The sequence below is a fragment of the Lampris incognitus genome, chromosome 1, assembly GCF_029633865.1.
Source record: "Lampris incognitus isolate fLamInc1 chromosome 1, fLamInc1.hap2, whole genome shotgun sequence".
Classification (NCBI taxonomy): Eukaryota; Metazoa; Chordata; class Actinopteri; order Lampriformes; family Lampridae; genus Lampris; species Lampris incognitus.
This window is the reverse complement of record NC_079211.1, coordinates 36,489,616-36,508,456: the sequence shown is the minus strand read 5'-3', so window position 1 is coordinate 36,508,456 and position 18,841 is coordinate 36,489,616. Positions and strand designations below refer to the sequence as shown.

Here is an 18,841-nt window from a genome sequence, read left to right as displayed (position 1 = left end):
ATTTTCTGGTTCATGCTGGTCTGTTTCTGTCTCTTATGTTTAGCTCTGTTCTACCCATTTTCTGCATGGGCTCAGGGTTGGATCTTTTAACATTAATGGTGGGAGGGGCAGACTTAAAAGGACTTTAGTGGCTGAGGTTGTGAAGCAGAAAAAGATAGATGTGGTTTTTCTGTGGGAAACTCAGTGACCAAACTAATGCGATAGACTGGGAGGCGGTGGTGGGAGGGGTCATATGCACTCAGCCATGGCACCAACTTTAGTGGAGGGGGGAGGGGGGTAGCAGTGTTACTATCTAAAAGAACTTATCCAAGAATTGTATTATCTGTGGAGTTAGTTAAGGGGAGGTGTCTGATTGTAAGGATAGAAATTGAAGGGTGCCTTTTCTGTTTGGTCAGTGTATATGCCCCATATACACTGACCAAATACCCCATATACACTGACCATATACACCGACCAGGGGGCTGACAGATTAGCCTTTCTCAGTGTTTTGAGGGATGAGCTGCAGATGTATGGTCCGGAGCAGCTGATCATAGGTGGAGATTGGAACTGCACCATTGATTTCTCCATGGACAGGACAAGTGAGGAACCACACATTCAGTCATCTGGTAGCTTAGGCAGAATAGTTAATAAAATTTACTAGATGCATGGAGGTTGAAATGCCCTACTGCTAGACAGTAAACATGGGTCAGGGTGAGCAATAACAGAGTGAGTGCAGCCAGGCTGGATAGGTTCTACATTTCACAGTCACTTGCATCCAGTCTAGTTAGTAGCTCCATTACTCCAGTTGTTAAGGGATTTTTTTTTCTTTCTGGGAATTGTTCCTTATCCGATGCAAGGGTCTAAGGACGGGATGTTGTGTTGCTGTAAAGCCCCTTGAGGCAAATTTGTAATTTGTGACATTGGGCTATACAAATAAAATTGACTTGACTTGACTTGGCTTCACTGATCACCATCTCATCATCACTGTACGTTTGCTAATTTCTCCTGAGCAAAAAGTTAGGTCATATTGGCATTTAAACAACAAGTTGCTGCAGGATAGTGCTTTCTGTCGGGGCGTTGAACAATTTTGGGTCTGCTGGCAAAGTAAAAAAGCTAATTTTGATTCGCTGAGGCGGTGGTGGGAAGTGGGTAAGGCACAGACTTGCGTCTTCTGTCAAAAGTATACAGTATACATCTCACTCCACTGCTAGAATTAAAGCAACAGTCCATGAGCTGGAGGACAGTATTAAGAACATTGAGCGTGCTTTGAATAGTAATCCAGACTTTGCTGCTGATTGCCTGCTGCAAGAAAAAAGACGGGAGCTCAGGATTTTCATGCAGGAGAGAGTGAAAGGAGCCCTCGTGAGGTCTCATTTCCTCAACACCGAAGACATGGGTGCTCCAAGCTCATTTTTCTTCAGTTAGGAGAAGACTGTTGCCATGAGCAAGCTGATAACATCCCTAAAGCTTCTCGGTGGCAGGATGACAACTGATCCAAAGAAAATGAGGAGTCATGCTGTGGCTTTTTACTCTTCTCTCTTTGGAGCAGAGCAGTGTGATCAGGGCAGTGCTGCAGAGCTGCTTCCTCAGCTCAGTCCTGAGGAAAAGGCAAACCTGGACAGAGAACTCAGCTTGGAGGAGTTTACTGTAGCTGTTGGTCAGATGGCTTTGGGATGGGCTCCAGGAATAGATGGGCTCACCACTGACTTTTACAAGTGTTTCTTGTGTTCAGTTGGCCCTGACCTGCATGAAGTACTCTTGGAATGCTCCCATACAGGGATGATGCCTGTCTCTTTTAAGGGCAGTTCTCTCCTTGCTCCCTAAAAAAGGAGATTAGCATTGCTGATAAACTGGAGGCCGGTGGCCCTTTTATGCTCAGACTATAAAGTGCTTTCCAGAGCACTGTCAAACAGACTAAGAGAATATCAGGAATCGGGAACAATCAGGAACGATTTATTTGTCATTTTATCTTATGTACTGTGTACTCAAAAGAAATGAAATTCAGTTTCCCCCAGCCCACAGCAGTGCAACACAAAAGACAAAAACACATATCCAAAAACCTCCAAAAACACCACCAAAAACATGCAAAAACAGAAAAAAGCAAACACAAACAGCCAACAACACAGTCCACCCAGTTCAACACAGTCCAAAAACTCCACCGTCCAGAGAACGAATGCCAGCCAAGATGACTGTCAGAACTGCTGGTCTGCATGGGCTAGCAGTTAGCCTAGCCTGCCTCGCCTCCGCGTCCCATCAGACCGCCCTTGGTGTTACCCCCTCAGGCGCAGCGCCAGGCAGGGCTGTGATCCCTGGGCCCATCGGACACAGCAGACCAGGCTCCCTCAGCTGATCCAACACTAGCTCTCCAGCCGGACACCCTCAACACACCTCTCCCGCACTCCATATGATGACACAAATGCAGACACAGACAAAAACACTGCACAGTCAACGCGAGGCGAGGCCGCCACCAGACTGCCTCGGTATTTCCTCTCTGGCAGGGCCGTGGGCTAGCAGTTAGCTTAGTCCACCTCACCTCCACGTCCCATCAGACCGCCCCCAGTGTTTCCCCCTCAGGCCCACAGGATACAGCAGACCAAGCTTTCCCAGCTAATCCAGTGCCAGCTCTCCCAGCCAAGCGAAATCAACGATCAAAATAAAAACTTCTCATGATGGCACAAACTTAGCTGCAGACGTAGACGTGGACAAAGACACTGCGTAATCAGCACTGGGTGAGGCTGCTGCAAATGCGAGTCCGCGCCGCCATCTGAAATGTGCCACCAGATACATAGTCTTCATACAGCGTCTTCATATGTCTTCCATACATCTTCCAGATGTATCTGGCGGCCTCTTCGTACATAATCTTCATACCGCATCTTCATACATCTTCATACGTCTTCCAGATGTATCTGGCAGCATCTTCATACATGATCTTCATATGGCATCTTCATGTATCTTCATACATTTTCCAGATACATCTTCCAGATATAACAAGTATATCTGGATATACTTGTTCATATGGACCTAACATACTGTGTTAGGGCAGAACAATAATGGACAATCTTTTTCGAGATGTGATTGACCTATGAAAACTTTATGATCTTGACATTAGTATTCATTCTCGCCTTAGATCAAGAAAAAGCATTTGACAGGGTGGACTATGGGTATTTGTTTTCAGTACTTAAGGCTTTTGGTTTTGGTGACCATTTTGTGTCATGGGTGGGGTTATTGTACAATGGTTCTGAGCATTTGGTGAAGGTTGGGAGAGGGTTGAGCCAGCTAATCCCTGTGCAGAGGGGGATTAGGCAGGGTTGTCCCATCTCAGGGCAGCTTTACAGTCTGGCTGTTGAACCTTTGCTGTGCAGGCTGAGAAGCTATCTCAGCGGGCTTTCACTGTCAGGCACACAACACAACCTACCTTTGATAGTTTCTGCCTATGCGGGTGATTTAAACATGTTTGTCAGGGATCAGGGGGATGTGGAGGCACTAAAGAACAGTCTGGGCTTATATCAGCAAAAGTAAAATGGGCAAAAAGTGAGACCTTACAGGTAGGACAATGGAGAGAGAGGGCAGCACCCAGTTTGCCTGGAGGTCTGCAGTGGGGGAGAAGAGGGATAAAGGGGTTGGGGGTATTTTTCGGCTAAGAGGATTATCAGGCAGAATTGAGTGGGTGTGATGGAGAAAGTGTGTGCCAAGTTGTCTAAATGGAAATTGTTGCTACCCAAGCTGTCGTATATGGGTCGGTTTGGTTGCCAATATCTTGGTTGCCTCGATGCTGTGGGACAGACTGATTGTTCTACCTCCAGTAACAGGCCTGATTGAAAACTTTCAGTGGGCCATAGTGGACTTTTTCTGGTCAGGGCAGCACTGGATCCGAGCCCCTGCCTTATTCCCTTGCCAGTGGAAGAAGGAGGACAGGGTCTTGTGGACATTACCTCTCGAATGATGGCCTTTAGGCTGAAGACTGCACAGAGACTGCTTTACCACTGTAGTGTGCGGTGGCTAGACACAGCCAAGCTCATCCGGTAGACAGCTGGTCATCTTGGCTACTGTAAGCAACTGTTTCTGCTGAGGCTGGAGGCAGCTCTCACAGGCCTTTCTACGCCTCTGTCCTGGAAGATCCTGAAGGCCTCCAGGGAGCCTGCTGCTATGGCTGGTCTGTGGCTGTTTGAGGAGCCACTGTTTTGCAACAGCTTAATTCAGGCCTGGACCCTGTCCTCAGCCAGCATAAGATCTTCTCAGAAGGAGGCCAGATGTGTGAAACAGGGACATCTGCTGATACCCGCGGGGACCCTGCAACAATGCACCAAAATCAGACCCAGGTTGTTGAGTCATATTATTGAGGATGTGTGTGCATCACTTCCAGAGTACCTGAGGATATTTATGATGGAGAACCGTGAGCTAACTGGCCATTGGGAGGAGGATGTGGTTTATAGCTTTACAGTTGATTGTCTCTCCTAATGTTGGGAAGTGGCAGGAGGTAGAGGGCCGACTTCTTTCTTTCAAGATCCCACGACTGGACAAGTTTGAGTACCTGGGAAAAAGGCAACTTACATACTGTGTGTGAAGGTGAGGCACTTTCAGTCTCTGCAGGCCATGAAAGTGTCGAGGTGGTCTGAGTTTATTGGCCCAGGCTTTTCCCCGAAAGCCTTCTGGCAGTTCCTGTACAAGCTATTGGTTGAAAAACGGTCAGCTGACCTCCAGTGGAGGATTGTGCATGGAGCGATAGCCACAAACAGATACAGAGCACACCTGGATCCTGATCAAAGGGAGGTGTGTCTATTTTGTTCACAGTATGAAACTCTAATGCATTTGTCCAGTGTCCTAAGTTGGTGGGTGTGTTTGCTTTGTTAAGGGGCTGGTTTTTGGGCTTGGGGGAGGCGTTTTCTTTTCAGTTATTTGTATATGGTCTCAAGTACTTAGCCAGGCAGAAAAGTATGCACAAACTTATAAATTTCATATCAGCTACTGCCAAATTAGCCATCTGGCTGAGCCGTAAGAAACGGGCCCGGGCGGTGGGCTGGCTGGACCCTGTGCAGGTTCTTATAGGACTGCTGAAGGCTTGGCTCAGGGTGGAGTATGCCTACTACAAAATGGTAGACAATTTAGAGGTGTTCAGCCTTAAATGGGCAATAGGGGGAGTATTGTGCTCAGTGGAAGATTGTGAAGAGCTCATTTTCTTTTTCTAATTTGTGTAACAAGGGAAAGTCCTGGCTGTATTGTTGGCGAATGTTCTATTTATTTCCCTCTTCACTTTCACTATTGTAGTTGATGTCCTTTTGTCAATATACGAATTGTAGTTCTAATTATGGGTTTTGTAAATCTCTCTCTCATTCTGTCTCTAAGACACTCTCCCACTCACTCTCTCATTCTGTCTCTGTCATATAGGTCTATCCTTCTCTTTCTCTCTCTCTCTCTCCAATGTTTATCCTTCTGCGGGGCAATAGAAAAAAACTATAATTTTGCAGTGTGGATGATTTGAAAACCTGTTTGTTGTTATAAATACTCTGAACTACTCAATGAGACATTTTCTGAAACTGCTTTTCGTTTTATAAACTGGATTACAATAAGATGAATAAATTTGAATATCAGCTGTTGGACTGGAATGTCAACTAAATAAATGTACTTTTGAAAATCAAATCTCTCTCACTCTCTTTCTCTCTCTCTGTCTCTCTCTGTGTCTGACCTCCCTTTGTTCTTTTAGCGCCATTTCCTCGCCGTGTGCGACAGTACTCACACACACACACACATACACACACGCGCGCGCATCCGCGTGCTCCCACTTCAGTACACACATACAAACACACACACACCCACATATACGTATATATATATATATATATATATACAGGAAAAAAGATTTTTATATATTGCAGTACAGGCCTGTTTTGTGCATCTCACATTCATCAGCTGCTACTGTTTTATTTACATATATATACACTACCGTTCAAAAGTTTGGGATCACCCAAACAATTTTGTGTTTTCCATGAAAAGTCACACTTATTCACCACCATATGTTGTGAAATGAATAGAAAATAGAGTCAAGACATTGACAAGGTTAGAAATAATGATTTGTATTTGAAATAAGATTTTTTTTACATCAAACTTTGCTTTCGTCAAAGAATCCTCCATTTGCAGCAATTACAGCATTGCAGACCTTTGGCATTCTAGCTGTTAATTTGTTGAGGTAATCTGGAGAAATTGCACCCCACGCTTCCAGAAGCAGCTCCCACAAGTTGGATTGGTTGGATGGGCACTTCTTGCGTACCGTACGGTCAAGCTGCTCCCACAACAGCTCAATGGGGTTCAGATCTGGTGACTGCGCTGGCCACTCCATTACCGATAGAATACCAGCTGCCTGCTTCTGCTCTAAATAGTTCTTGCACAATTTGGAGGTGTGTTTAGGGTCATTGTCCTGTTGTAGGATGAAATTGGCTCCAATCAAGCGCTGTCCACTGGGTATGGCATGGCGTTGCAAAATGGAGTGATAGCCTTCCTTATTCAGAATCCCTTTTACCCTGTACAAATCTCCCACCTTACCAGCACCAAAGCAACCCCAGACCATCACATTACCTCCACCATGCTTAACAGATGGCGTCAGGCATTCGTCCAGCATCTTTTCATTTGTTCTGCGTCTCACAAACGTTCTTCTTTGTGATCCAAACACCTCAAACTTGGATTCATCCGTCCACAACACTTTTTTCCAGTCTTCCTCTGTCCAATGTATGTGTTCTTTTGCCCATCTTAATCTTTTTCTTTTATTGGTCAGTCTCAGATATGGCTTTTTCTTTGCCACTCTGCCCTGAAGCCCAGAATCCCGCAGCCACCTCTTCACTGTAGATGTTGACACTGGTGTTTTGCGGGTACTATTTAATGAAGATGCCAGTTGGGGACCTGTGAGGCGTCTGTTTCTCAAACTAGAGACTCTAATGTACTTATCTTCTTGCTCAGTTGTGCAACGCGGCCTCCCACTTCTTTTTCTACTCTGGTTAGAGCCTGTTTGTGCTGTCCTCTGAAGGGAGTAGTACACACCGGTGTAGGAAATCTTCAATTTCTTAGCAATTTCTCGCATGGAATAGCCTTCATTTCTAAGAACAAGAATAGACTGTCGAGTTTCAGATGAAAGTTGTCTTTTTCTGGCCATTTTGAGCGTTTAATTGACCCCACAAATGTGATGCTCCAGAAACTCAATCTGCTCAAAGGAAGGTCAGTTTTGTAGCTTCTGTAACGAGCTAAACTGTTTTCAGATGTGTGAACATGATTGCACAAGGGTTTTCTAATCATCAATTAGCCTTCTGAGCCAATGAGCAAACACATTGTACCATTAGAACACTGGAGTGATAGTTGCTTGAAATGGGCCTCTATACACCTATGTAGATATTGCACCAAAAACCAGACATTTGCAGCTAGAATAGTCATTTACCACATTAGCAATGTATAGAGTGTATTTCTTTAAAGTTAAGACTAGTTTAAAGTTATCTTCATTGAAAAGTACAGTGCTTTTCCTTCAAAAATATGGACATTTCAATGTGATCCCAAACTTTTGAACGGTAGTGTATATTTTCACAAAGATATATATATATATACACACACACACACTCCCACGTGCACCCTTACTTTCAGTGCACACACACACACACTAGTCACACAGCCTCACTACCTCGTATCATCCTTTGGCCTTTTCCAATGTTGCTTGTTATAGAATGTACCTGATTAGTCTTAGTTTATACTTAGTGTTGATTAACATAAGTCGATTTATTCTTTTGATTGATTGTTCTAATAAATGGTTTTCACTGAAGTAAGTAGTTGTCCTGCCTGTTTTATGACAGCATTTACTGAAGCCATCCTCTGCCAAGTAAAGTACTCCAGTTGGTGCAACATTGATTATTCCATCAATTTGAATGGTTCAATTATACATTTTGGGGCAACTGAAATTAATGGTTAATGAGTTTTTGAGACTGATTTGATTATTCCACAAATTTAGTAGTTTAAGAGCATCCGGGTTGTGTAGCCGTGTACTCCGTTGCCTACCAACACGGGGATCGCCAGTTTGAATCCCTGTGTTACCTCCGGCTTGGTTGGGCATCCCTACAGACACAATTGGCCGTGTCTGTGGGTGGGAAACTGGATGTCTGTGTGTCCTGGTCACTGCACAAGTGCCTCCTCTGGTCGGTTGGGGCGCCTGTTCGGGAGGGAGGGGGAACTGGGGAGAATAGCGTGATCCTCCCACGTGCTACGTCCCCCTGGCGAAACTCCTCACTGTCAGGTGAGGTGCTCCACCGGGTGGAACAGTGACCGGGACGGCTTGGAAGAGTGGGGTAATCGGCCAGATACAATTGGGGAGAAAAAGGGGGAAATCCCCCCCCCAAAAAAAAAATTTAGTAGTTTAATTGTAATATATTAAACACCAAAGTTATTATTAAATTTATGAGAATGATTTGATAACCTTGTTGCACCATATATATATATATATATATATATATATATATATATATATATATATATATATATATAACCATTAATGTAGGCTGATCACAACAAAGGTTGTAATTGAGTGTGTGTTTACATACGATGGGTTATGATGGCTCCTGTGAGAATGATGCAGATGAAAAACAAATCAGCTCTTGGTAGCTAAAATCAGATAATGACAGACTGATAAATGTTGATACAAGAAGCAAATGGAAAATCAAGCCCATATTGGATACATCCCATAATGACTTTTTCAGTTTGGCCTTAATGTAGCTTATGCACCATACAACAATGAAGTTGGGCCTTTCTTCTGCTTTCATTTTCTTGGTTACCACAAAAATGTTTTGTTTTGTTCTCCTCACAGAAGAGAAGAAAGACAATAGGTCAGATGAGAAAGAGAGCGAGCAGAACAATGAGGAGGAGGATGATGAGAAGGAAGAAGAGGACACCAAGACCAGAACGACGACGCGGTCAGCGTCTCGTCTGGAGGCGGAGAGGTGATTTTTACAGGATACACAAAGTCATATGGATAACTTATTGTAGGTTCTTATTGATGTAATGCTCATTACAATACTGACATTGATTAATAATAATATAAAGAAAAATACACTGGTCAGTGCAACCCATGGATGATGATGTTCGCGGATGACATTGTGATTTGTAGCGAGAGTAGGGTGCAGGTTGAGGAGAGCCTGGAGAAGTGGAGGTATGCACTGGAGAAGAGGAATGAAAGTCAGTAGGAGCAAGATGGAATCTCTATGTGTGAATGAGAGGGAGGACAGTGGAGTGGTCAGCATGCAAGTAGTGGAGGTGACGAAGGCATATGAGTTTAAATACTTGGGGTCAACTGTCCAAAGTAACGGGGAGTGCAGTAGAGAGGTGAAGAAGAGGGTGCAGGCAGGGTGGAGTGGGTGGAGAAGAGTGTCAGGAGTGATTAGCGACAGAAGGGTACCAGCAAGAGTTAAAGGGAAGGTTTACAGGATGGTTGTGAGACCAGCTATGTTATATGGTTTGGAGACAGTGGCACTGACGAAAAGACAGGAGGCGGAGCTGGAGGTGGCAGAGTTGAAGATGCTAAGATTTTCACTGGGAGTGACAAAGAAGGACAAGATTAGGAATGAGTATATTAGAGGGACCGCTCAAGTTGGACAGTTTGGAGACAAAGCAAGAGAGGCAAGATTGAGATGGCTTGGACATGTGTGGAGGAGAGATGCTGGTTATAGTGGGAGAAGGATGCTGAATATGGAGCTGCCAAGGAACAGGAAAAGAGGAAGGCCAAAGAGGAGGTTTATGGATGTGGTGAGAGAAGACATGCAGGTGGCTGGTGTGACAGAGGAAGATGCAGAGGACAGGAAGAAATGGAAATGGATGATCTGCTGTGGCGACCCCTAACGGGAGCAGCCAAAAGTAGTAGTAGTAGTAGTAGACACTGGTCAGTGCAATAAAGGCTGCTCAGCTGCGCAAAATGCAAATACAAAAGCAATACATGACACAGTTTCATATGCAAACTGAACAGTTTAACTGCAGTAGGAATAACCAAGTCCCAGGTTTCTGTGCTGTTTTGAGTTTCATCATTCAGACCCACAGAGCATCATCGGTGTCACGTTCAGTTAAATTATGGAGGCTGAGATTTAGTACTGAAGTAACAACTGTTGTTTCTTTTATGTTTTTGTTTCTTTTAGAAATAAGCCAAGTAAACCTTCCACCCGGGCAAGCAGACAGAACGGGAAAGAGGAGGCCACGGTTGGCACACGGTAAGTTTATTTCTGTGAGTTACAGTAAGACCTTGTTTACCTGAAGTTGATACTTTGTGATCCGACTGGTGTGCCACACAGTCTTAAAGTAGAAATTTCAACAAAAATGTGTTTCAGCTTCATTACTTTGCAGATGTAGACACATCTGTCTATCTTTATGTGTATATATATATATATATAACATTTTATTTTTAGTATTTTTGTTTTTTTCTCCGATGTTTTCAATTATTAGCTGTCAAGATCAAGGAAAATGCAAACCCTATGACATCATTGGATTGCTTTGCCTAACATGGCTGAGAGAAAACTTTATTGACAGTAGTCTGCCATACCCCATATTAAACATCTGGAATCATTAAAAAAAAAGAAAAGATGTTTCTTATAGGTATGTGAACATTACTGGCCATTAAATTGTCCTTCAACCATATGAGGCAATGCAACTAGATGATGTAATGTGATTGCATTTCCTTTTAGCTTGTGAACAAGGTATTGGTCCAGTTTTTCAGTTATGCAAACTAGATATTGAAAAAAAGGAGACATGATAATATATTCTATTTTGTATAGATAAATACATTAATTGTGCATAAATGTTAAATATCATAGCATTCATATGACCATACATTGTATTTTACATTGCTTATATGTGCATGCTTTACATGTTAATGAAGCTTTGATGCTGTATTTCAGTATGAATCAGTCTTGCAGACATCTTCTTCACGCTAACATCCTCCATACCTGTGAGGAAGAATAAAATCAGCTCTATGTGCATCTTTATTAATGTGCAGTTAGTTCACATGTAATGCAGAAGTGCTTGTTAGAGAGATTTTTATTAATAACTTTAGTTTAGTGCCTCAACGTGACACCTTAAACTTGCAGTGTCAAATCTACTGACACTCAGTCCTTGTTGTCCTCCGTAGCGGAACGAGGGGCCAGGCAGGAGCAACGAAGGGAGGTCGTAAACGGGAGGCCAGCCCTCCTGCAGTGCGCACTCGGGGGGCACAGAAATCAGAGGAGCCCCCTTCCAAGAGAGCCAAACGCTGAAAAACCTGATCGCAGCAGACTAATTTCTGCAGTTACTTTCCCCAGCAGTGGACTGCTTTTCCCACTCAGTTACCCAAGATCATCCCCACCACCACCTGTGTTATATTGCTGTTGTGAAAGTCTTCTTTTAATGTCAAAGTCATACTGGTGATCAAAATGGAAACCCATTTCTACTTGAAGGTGAACCCCTTCGTTTATTTTTGTATGAATTAGCAAGTCTCACCCTTCAATCTGCAAGTTAGCTCATAGAACTAGAGCGAGTTGGTGTTCACTAACTGGTTATTTTAGAAAGCCCTGTATGGTATTATACACTTTACCTGAGTGCTTGGGCCTGCACCTGACAGTTTGTGTAGCAACCCCTCTGAATACCCTATACTACACAACGCCCATATGGTTTTGATCAGGCTGCTTTCATCCTTTCATTTATTCAGTAATAACTACTGAACTAGGGTATTTGGGGCCAATCAAAGGCCTTATGTGTAGTTAAACTGCATTTAAGGAGAGGTTGAGTTGAGATTAACTGTTGCTCAGAAGCTGACTTGCTTCGATCAAGACCGTTTTACCTTCGCAAGTAGATCTGTTATTCATTGAAATGTTTTTTTCTACATCTAACTTGTAAATCCGCGCACATGTATATATAGACATTAGTGTGAATCACATGGCTGTCATTGTGAACGTAATTATTCATTCTGTGAATGTAATGGAGGCATTATCCTCCCTCTATTTTAAAGTTTTGATTTTTATACTCAATTAGCCATAAAGTGATTTTTTTTAATGTTTTTGCTTTTGTAACGTCATTGCAGTATGGAAAATCAGTATTGCTCATGGGGAAAAGAAAACCAGACATGTATGTAAGCGTAAATACATCCACATGCTTTTATTCTGTATAAACCACGCCTGTTCCTGAAGTACTGCTCCTCATTGTTTTAAGTAGCACGTTACAGCCAAAGTAGTTCTTGGTACCGTGTTAGAGCTAAATGTTGTTTGCTTAATGGTGCTGAACGACTTACCCTAATGCTCTTATCTGTTAACATAAAAAAATGTACATCTGTACATCCATTTTATACTTCATTGCTTGTATTAGTTTTTGCTTCTTAAAATAGTCAATATAGTAATTTCTATTTTTGTAACAAGATGACCAGGCTGTGGTGACAGTATGGAAAGCAAATGAAAGCTTTGAAAATGAGTATTGTTGATGGTTCTGAGTTTTGTGTGTGTGTGTGTTTTTTTGTTTTTTTTAATATTTCTCACTTTATATGACTGGTGATGAGTATAATCAGTAACTCAGAGTTTACAAGTGTATATCCAGCATGTACTAGAAACAAATGACAATTTCTTATATCTTTAACATGACCATTAAGCCAAATGTTCCACAGGAACACCCAAAATACTGTGATTCTGTTTGGCAAGCGTGAAAACACTGAGGGAGTGTATTATTCACAAAATGAAATAGTTTGCTGAACTGAGTATATGGATTTTTATTGATTTGCCCCTGTTATGTCTCAAATGCTATCGCTTCCATTTCTTCTTAAATGGGTGTGCTGTCTGTGATGTGTAAATAGCAAAGACACGAACCAATCCCTTCAGAGCAGGCGAGAGGAGAGGACATTTCTGCCTGCTAATGGAGGATAAAACTGACAAACTAAGAATGAAATATTCCACTGTCATTAACATGTTAGGGGACTTAAATCGCTGCACCTGAGCTCACAGGGTTCACTAAAGCGTGGAGAACAGGCTGTGGCGAGCCCAGGTCGTCTGAGAGAGGCAGGTTGGAAGTTTTCCGACCATTCCTGTGGAGTGCTAAATTTGATTCTTTTAAGGTGCTCTCCTCAGGTATTTCCTGGTACTGGAAACCAGGCCCTAAATATTAGTCTCACACTTCTTATTTCAAGGTTTGGATCAGTTTCTGTTTAGCCACTGTGTGCTTGGCAGACAAACAGCACTCCTTTCAGTGTCTGATACCATTGCAGGGACCTGCGGCTGTCATTTTGGTCATTTTTTACTGTGATGCTGCATATTGTGTTTTTAATGAAGTCAAAAAAACAATTTTATTATTTATTTTAGTTCCACTGAGCAGGTATGTACAAGCCAGCTGTATCAGCTATCCTTTTGTCTGAGAGACAACTAGCATGTATATGTATGCTATAGAGAACAGCGGGGTGTTTGTCTGTAACTTTGAAGCTGCTTATTTGGCACAGGGTAACCAGACACCGACTTAAGAAGATAATAATGACATTCAGTTGTGTGGTAGAGGAAGTGGCAGTACATGCTACCAACTTCCTGAAACTGTCCTAACAGATAACTGTCGGTCAACACTGTCGACGGTTATGTTTGGGCCACTTCAGGTGTCAAGAGGGGTGTACTGTAATATGGACTAGTTCAATGGCTGCCATGAAGTTTAAAGCTCTGCATCTCACCAAGGTCTCCAGCGGCACCATGTCTCAAAGTGGGCAGAGTAAAGGCCAGCATGCGATGTAACGCCTTGTGCTTGACTTGTAAAAATGAAATAAATGCATCACAATAAGGTTCAAAAATGACATTCACAAAGCACAAAAAATGTCAGAATCAAAATAGCAACTCAATATCCCTCATAGCTGCTGCAAAGCAAACGATCAAAAACAAAAGAAAGGGGGAAAAAAGCTCTGACAAAAAATAAAAAATGACGGAGACAATTGAGATCTACTCTGCATGGCAACTGTGGCACATTAACAGTCCCATGAGCCCCGGCACACAGCCGCCGACAGTCGGAGCGACCGCCTCCCCCGGTTGCTACATAGCGCACACCTGAGGGGTCAGTCGTCCTCGACGACCCCATCACCCAAGACATAGTCCCTCAAATGTCCAAGGGGCGATGGGCGGTGGCAGGCAGTGCGTGTTCCCCGGCGTTGGTCCTCCTGGCCTCCAGCTGGCGGTGGAGCAGCGGTGCATTGGAGCATCAGATCGGGATGGAAAACCTCCGGTCTCTGGCGGGCTTCGTCTTTGGCACGCCAGATTTTCTAAACGCCAAAGGGTCTGCTCAATGTCCCGCTCCAGTCTCTGGAGCTCCCTCGCCATTCTTTCGCTCAATCCCACTTCTGACACCGATGTTGCAAGTCGGCGTGGAAGAATGGAGAGATCGAGATCTCTCTCGTGTCCCATACACCGCACGACCCCGAGGGTGCTATATAATCTTAAGGACGTGAGATCCGCGTACTTCTCTGAACTAATATCAATAAATAACCACAATCCTAAAGTTCTTTTTAGGGTAATTGATTCTGTTATTAATGGTCTCTCCACTTCACTTTTTGAACCCGATGTTGAGTTGTCTGAAAAATTTCTCACTCATTTTGTAAATAAGGTGGAGAATATCAGGTCCCAAATCCAGCCAGGCTCTTGCATGCATTCCATTCCCCATGTTAATTCTGCCTCTTTTACCCACTTTCAACCAACTGCAATTTCAGTGTTAGAGAGTACAGTCTCCATTATGAACTCCTCCTCCTCCTGCATCGTAGACATCATTCCCAGCTGCTCAAGGAAGTATTTTTCAACTATCAACTAGTCTGCAAATTCTTAATAATTCTCTGGCCTCTAGTTCTTTTCCAGACAGCCCCCCCCCCCAATTTTTCTCAACAATTGTATCCGGCCAATTACCCCACTCTTCCGAGCCGTCCCGATCTCTACTCCAGCCCATCTGCCGATCTGGGGAAGGCTGCAGACTACCACATGCCTCTTCCGATACATGTGAAGTCACCAGCTGCTTCTTTTCACCTGACAGTGAGGAGTTTCGCCAGGGGGACGTAGCACGTGGGAGGATCACGCTATTCCCCCCAGCCCCCCCCCCGAACAGGTGCCCCGACCGACCAGGAGGCGGTAGTGCAACGACCAGGACACATACACATACCCACATCCGGCTTCCCACCCGCAGACAAGACCAATTGTGTCTGTAAGACGCCCGACCAAGCCGGAGGTAACGCAGGGATTCGAACCGCCGATCCCTTTGTTGGTAGGCAACGGAATAGACAGTTCCAGACAGTTTTAAGCATGCCATTGTTCACCCATTGCTGAAGAAACCTAATTTAAATCCCCTGTTCCTAAGTAACTACAGACCCATCTCCAAATTGTCTTTTCTATCCAAGGTTCTGGAGAGAGTAATTTCTTCTCAGTTGATTTCTTTTATGAACACTAATAGTGTTTTTAACAGTTTTCAGTCTGGTTTTACAGCGCTTCATAGTACCGAGCTCTAATTAAGGTAACTAATTACCTACTACTGACTGGAGACAGAGGTGACTGCTCGATTTTAGTTCTTTTAGAGTTAAATGCTGCCTTTGACACAGTCGACCACAACTTCCTCTTACGTCACTTAGAGCAGGGATTGGCAATATGATCCAGAACGGGCCAGTGTGTATGCAGGTCTTTGTTCCAACCAAGCAGTTAGCAGTTACACACCTGAGTCTACAAATCAAGGTCCTTGGCAAAGACTATTGGTTGGCTAATAGAATCAGGTGTGTAACTGCTTGGTTGGAACAAAGACCTGCACCCACACCGGCCTTTTCTGGGTCATGTTGCCTATCCCTTGCTTAGAGACTTGGGTTGGCGTCGAGGGCTTGGTTCTTAGCTTATTATGCTCTTACCTCACCAACAGAACTTTTTCTATTGTTCTGAGTAACTCTACTTCCTCGATGGCTCAGTTGACTTGTGGTGTCCGCCAAGGCTCAGATCTTGCCCCCTTCTCTTTTCTATATACATGCTGCCCCTTGGCCAGGTCATTCAAAATCATGATGTGCTTAAACTCCGCCCAACCTGACCTCCAACCCTTGTTTGTACTTGTCACTCAGAAAGGTCAGCTCATGAAAATTAATGAGGAATAGACCACTCCCTCGCAGTTGTCGAGATGATAAAGGTATAATAAAAACACAATATTAGTCATTTGTGAATGATAATAGATATGATATAACATGTCTATTATACCATGCTCAAGGTTTTTAGACATGAAAAGATAAGTTTTATTACTGATTTTGGTCCCATTTTTAGACACTAAAGTTGTTTTCTTCTCGGATTTGGTTGTAAGAGATTGTCATTATCAACCACAATCAGTCCTTCCCCTCCCACTATTTTTCAATCTTGAATGTGAAGAACTCCTTTCATCCTTCCATTAGGCAAGTTATGAAAATCAGAGCCCATGTTTGCCCTTCAACTACATTTGTATATTATTTGCATATTTGTATATAGATATTCATCAGTGTGTACCTTCTGTGTACTCCTGGGATTTTTTACTTTTTTAATTTCATTCCTGTTTATTTGTGTTCTTCTTTTTGTTGCACAATTTTGGAATTGCCAATAAGCATTTCACTGCACTTGTACGTGACATGGGTGACAAATAAACCTTTGAATCTTGAATTCTTTGAACCCACCTGTTCGGGTCATTTGCATGACTCCCTAAAACCCAGGTGTGTTTGATAGTTTCGAACTTGTGTCCATTTGGATTCTGAAATACGCCGTTCCATGCATGAAGCCAACTACCTGCCTGCTAGACGTGCTACCTCTGGACTCCTCCAGACTCTGGAGGTCCTGGTGTCTGTCCCGTCTCATTAATAGCTCAGTAGCTACTGATACTTTTTGCTCCTGCTTCACGCACATGTTTGTATGACCCCTCCTTAAAAAGTCAGCCTACATCCTGTAGACCCTGTAAACCACTCATTAGTTGGTTTAGTTGTATGGGATATGAGATTTTGCATTAGTGCTGACATGAAGACATAGAGAACGCCAACTTTCATAATCCGTGCACGGGCCTCACATCTCTTTTACATCCCCTGTCAAGTAAGTGTGGCTATCAAAATTCAGGGCAATTTAGTGATTGTCTCACCAAGATGGACATACAACAACGAGTGGTAGGAATATGTAGATGTGTATGGTCACACTGTTAACGGTTTCTAGGGAATGACTCTGGGACCCTCTTGTCATGGGACAGTTTCCCTATAATCCAAACCAATCTGCCGCCTGACATAGTTTATCACAGGGAGAACTGTGGAGAGATGCGGTTTCACACAACTGTCAAACAGAATGGAGGACCTATCAGATTTGAGCCGAGGGGAGCCATACCAGGCCGTCTGGGATGAGGGCCTCCACATGGGGAGTGGTCTTTCCTCTTCTGGGGATTTGGCCGAGGCGACTGGCACTGAATATAATGGCTTCCCATTCAGCCACTCCTCTCACAGCACATAAAAGTTAACAGGTGTTAAACGTCAGAAGTGTTTCATATGAGAGTCACAGAAATAAAGACAGGCAGCAGGGAGGGGTAGCGGCTTAACTTTTACTTTTTTCTTTTTCATTCTTTTGCAGTATTAAAATAATCTTGTGGCTGAGGTAAAAGTTGAGGCCACTCACTGACTGACTGGATTGACTTGTGGTGTCGAAAGGCTGCAACAAAAGCATGCCAGAGAAAACCCTGAGATGTGAATGTTTAGTGACCAGTACTTTGTTATTAAAGTCTCGTTATTGTGTATCAGCATACTAGTATGTAAGTGTATACAGCACAAATGTAAAGACTTTCATTTAGTGCTATATAGCCCCCCTCTCTCTCTAACCCCCTCACTCCCTCTCTCTCTTTAACTCTCTCTCTCCCTCTAAGTTGCTCTCTCTCTCTAACCCCCTCTCTCTAACCCCCCCTCCAACTCTCTCCCTCTCTCTCTCTAGCCCTCTCAAATTCAGATTCAAATTCAAATGGCTTTATTGGCATGACGTAACACTGTACATAGTATTGCTACTCTCTCTCTCCCTCTAAGTTTCCTTCTCCCTCTCTTTGTCTCTCTCTCTCTCTTTTTCTCTCTCTTTCTCACTCCCTCTCTCTAACTCCCCCCTCTCTCCCTCTCTCTCTGTATCTAACGCTCCCTCTCTCTAACTCTCTCTCTCTGTAATGTATATCAATATATCCATATATTGAGAAAAATTCACGTCACCTCTTCATTGCTTGATTTTTCCCAGTTTAACAATATCCTCTTTAAGGACCTCGTTTTGTAAGCAAAGATTTTGATGTAGATGATGCCCAGAATAATATGCAGTACTTCAAAAGCATTGTAACTGTCTGCGTGGTTTTTATTTACACGGCCATAGTTGTTGCAGTTGTAAAATGGAGTATCTCAGATGGGTACCACGCAGTCAAATGAGAGTCTTTACACATCTGTGAAGGGGGTGGGGGGAGGTCCGGCGGCACCTCTGCCCCACGTGCGACATACACCAGGGCTCATCTTTATGAGACAGCTTAAAGCACTACAGTCAGCGTCGTCCACTTTAAAGCCTGAAAAGTAGAGGCCCATAATATCTCAAGAATTTCTAAATGGTACTTGGGGTTTTCACGAGCGTGTCAACTCGTAACCTATACGCACGCACCACAACTGGTCGTTTCAAATCGGACTTTGCACCCACGTGAAGGGCCCGCTCTTCGGAAGGACGTCTTTATTTAGGCGAGAGTAATAGTCACACAGCACACTGCCCTTCAACAGCAGAAGCCGTTTAAGACCCGAAAATAAATTATATATCATGTCCATGGCTATCTCCACAAATTGGACCGTAACAGGGGGCTAAACCCCTTCCTGCGCGCGCGTACACGCGCACACATAACAACACCC

The 18,841-nt window shown here is 43.6% G+C and overlaps 1 protein-coding gene across 1 annotated transcript in view; it reads left to right on the top strand.

Moving 5' to 3' along the window:
• The window catches only part of bod1l1 (biorientation of chromosomes in cell division 1-like 1), a 90,591-nt gene extending 77,904 nt beyond the window's left edge, over positions 1–12,687 (top strand). Inside the window, exons 28-30 of the mRNA XM_056284159.1 lie at positions 8,810–8,942; positions 10,128–10,199; positions 11,114–12,687. Coding sequence (XP_056140134.1) covers positions 8,810–8,942; positions 10,128–10,199; positions 11,114–11,237 — 329 coding nt within the window. The 3' untranslated portion in view covers positions 11,238–12,687. The remainder of the gene's footprint in view (positions 1–8,809; positions 8,943–10,127; positions 10,200–11,113) is intronic.
• Positions 12,688–18,841: the final 6,154 nt, after the last annotated feature.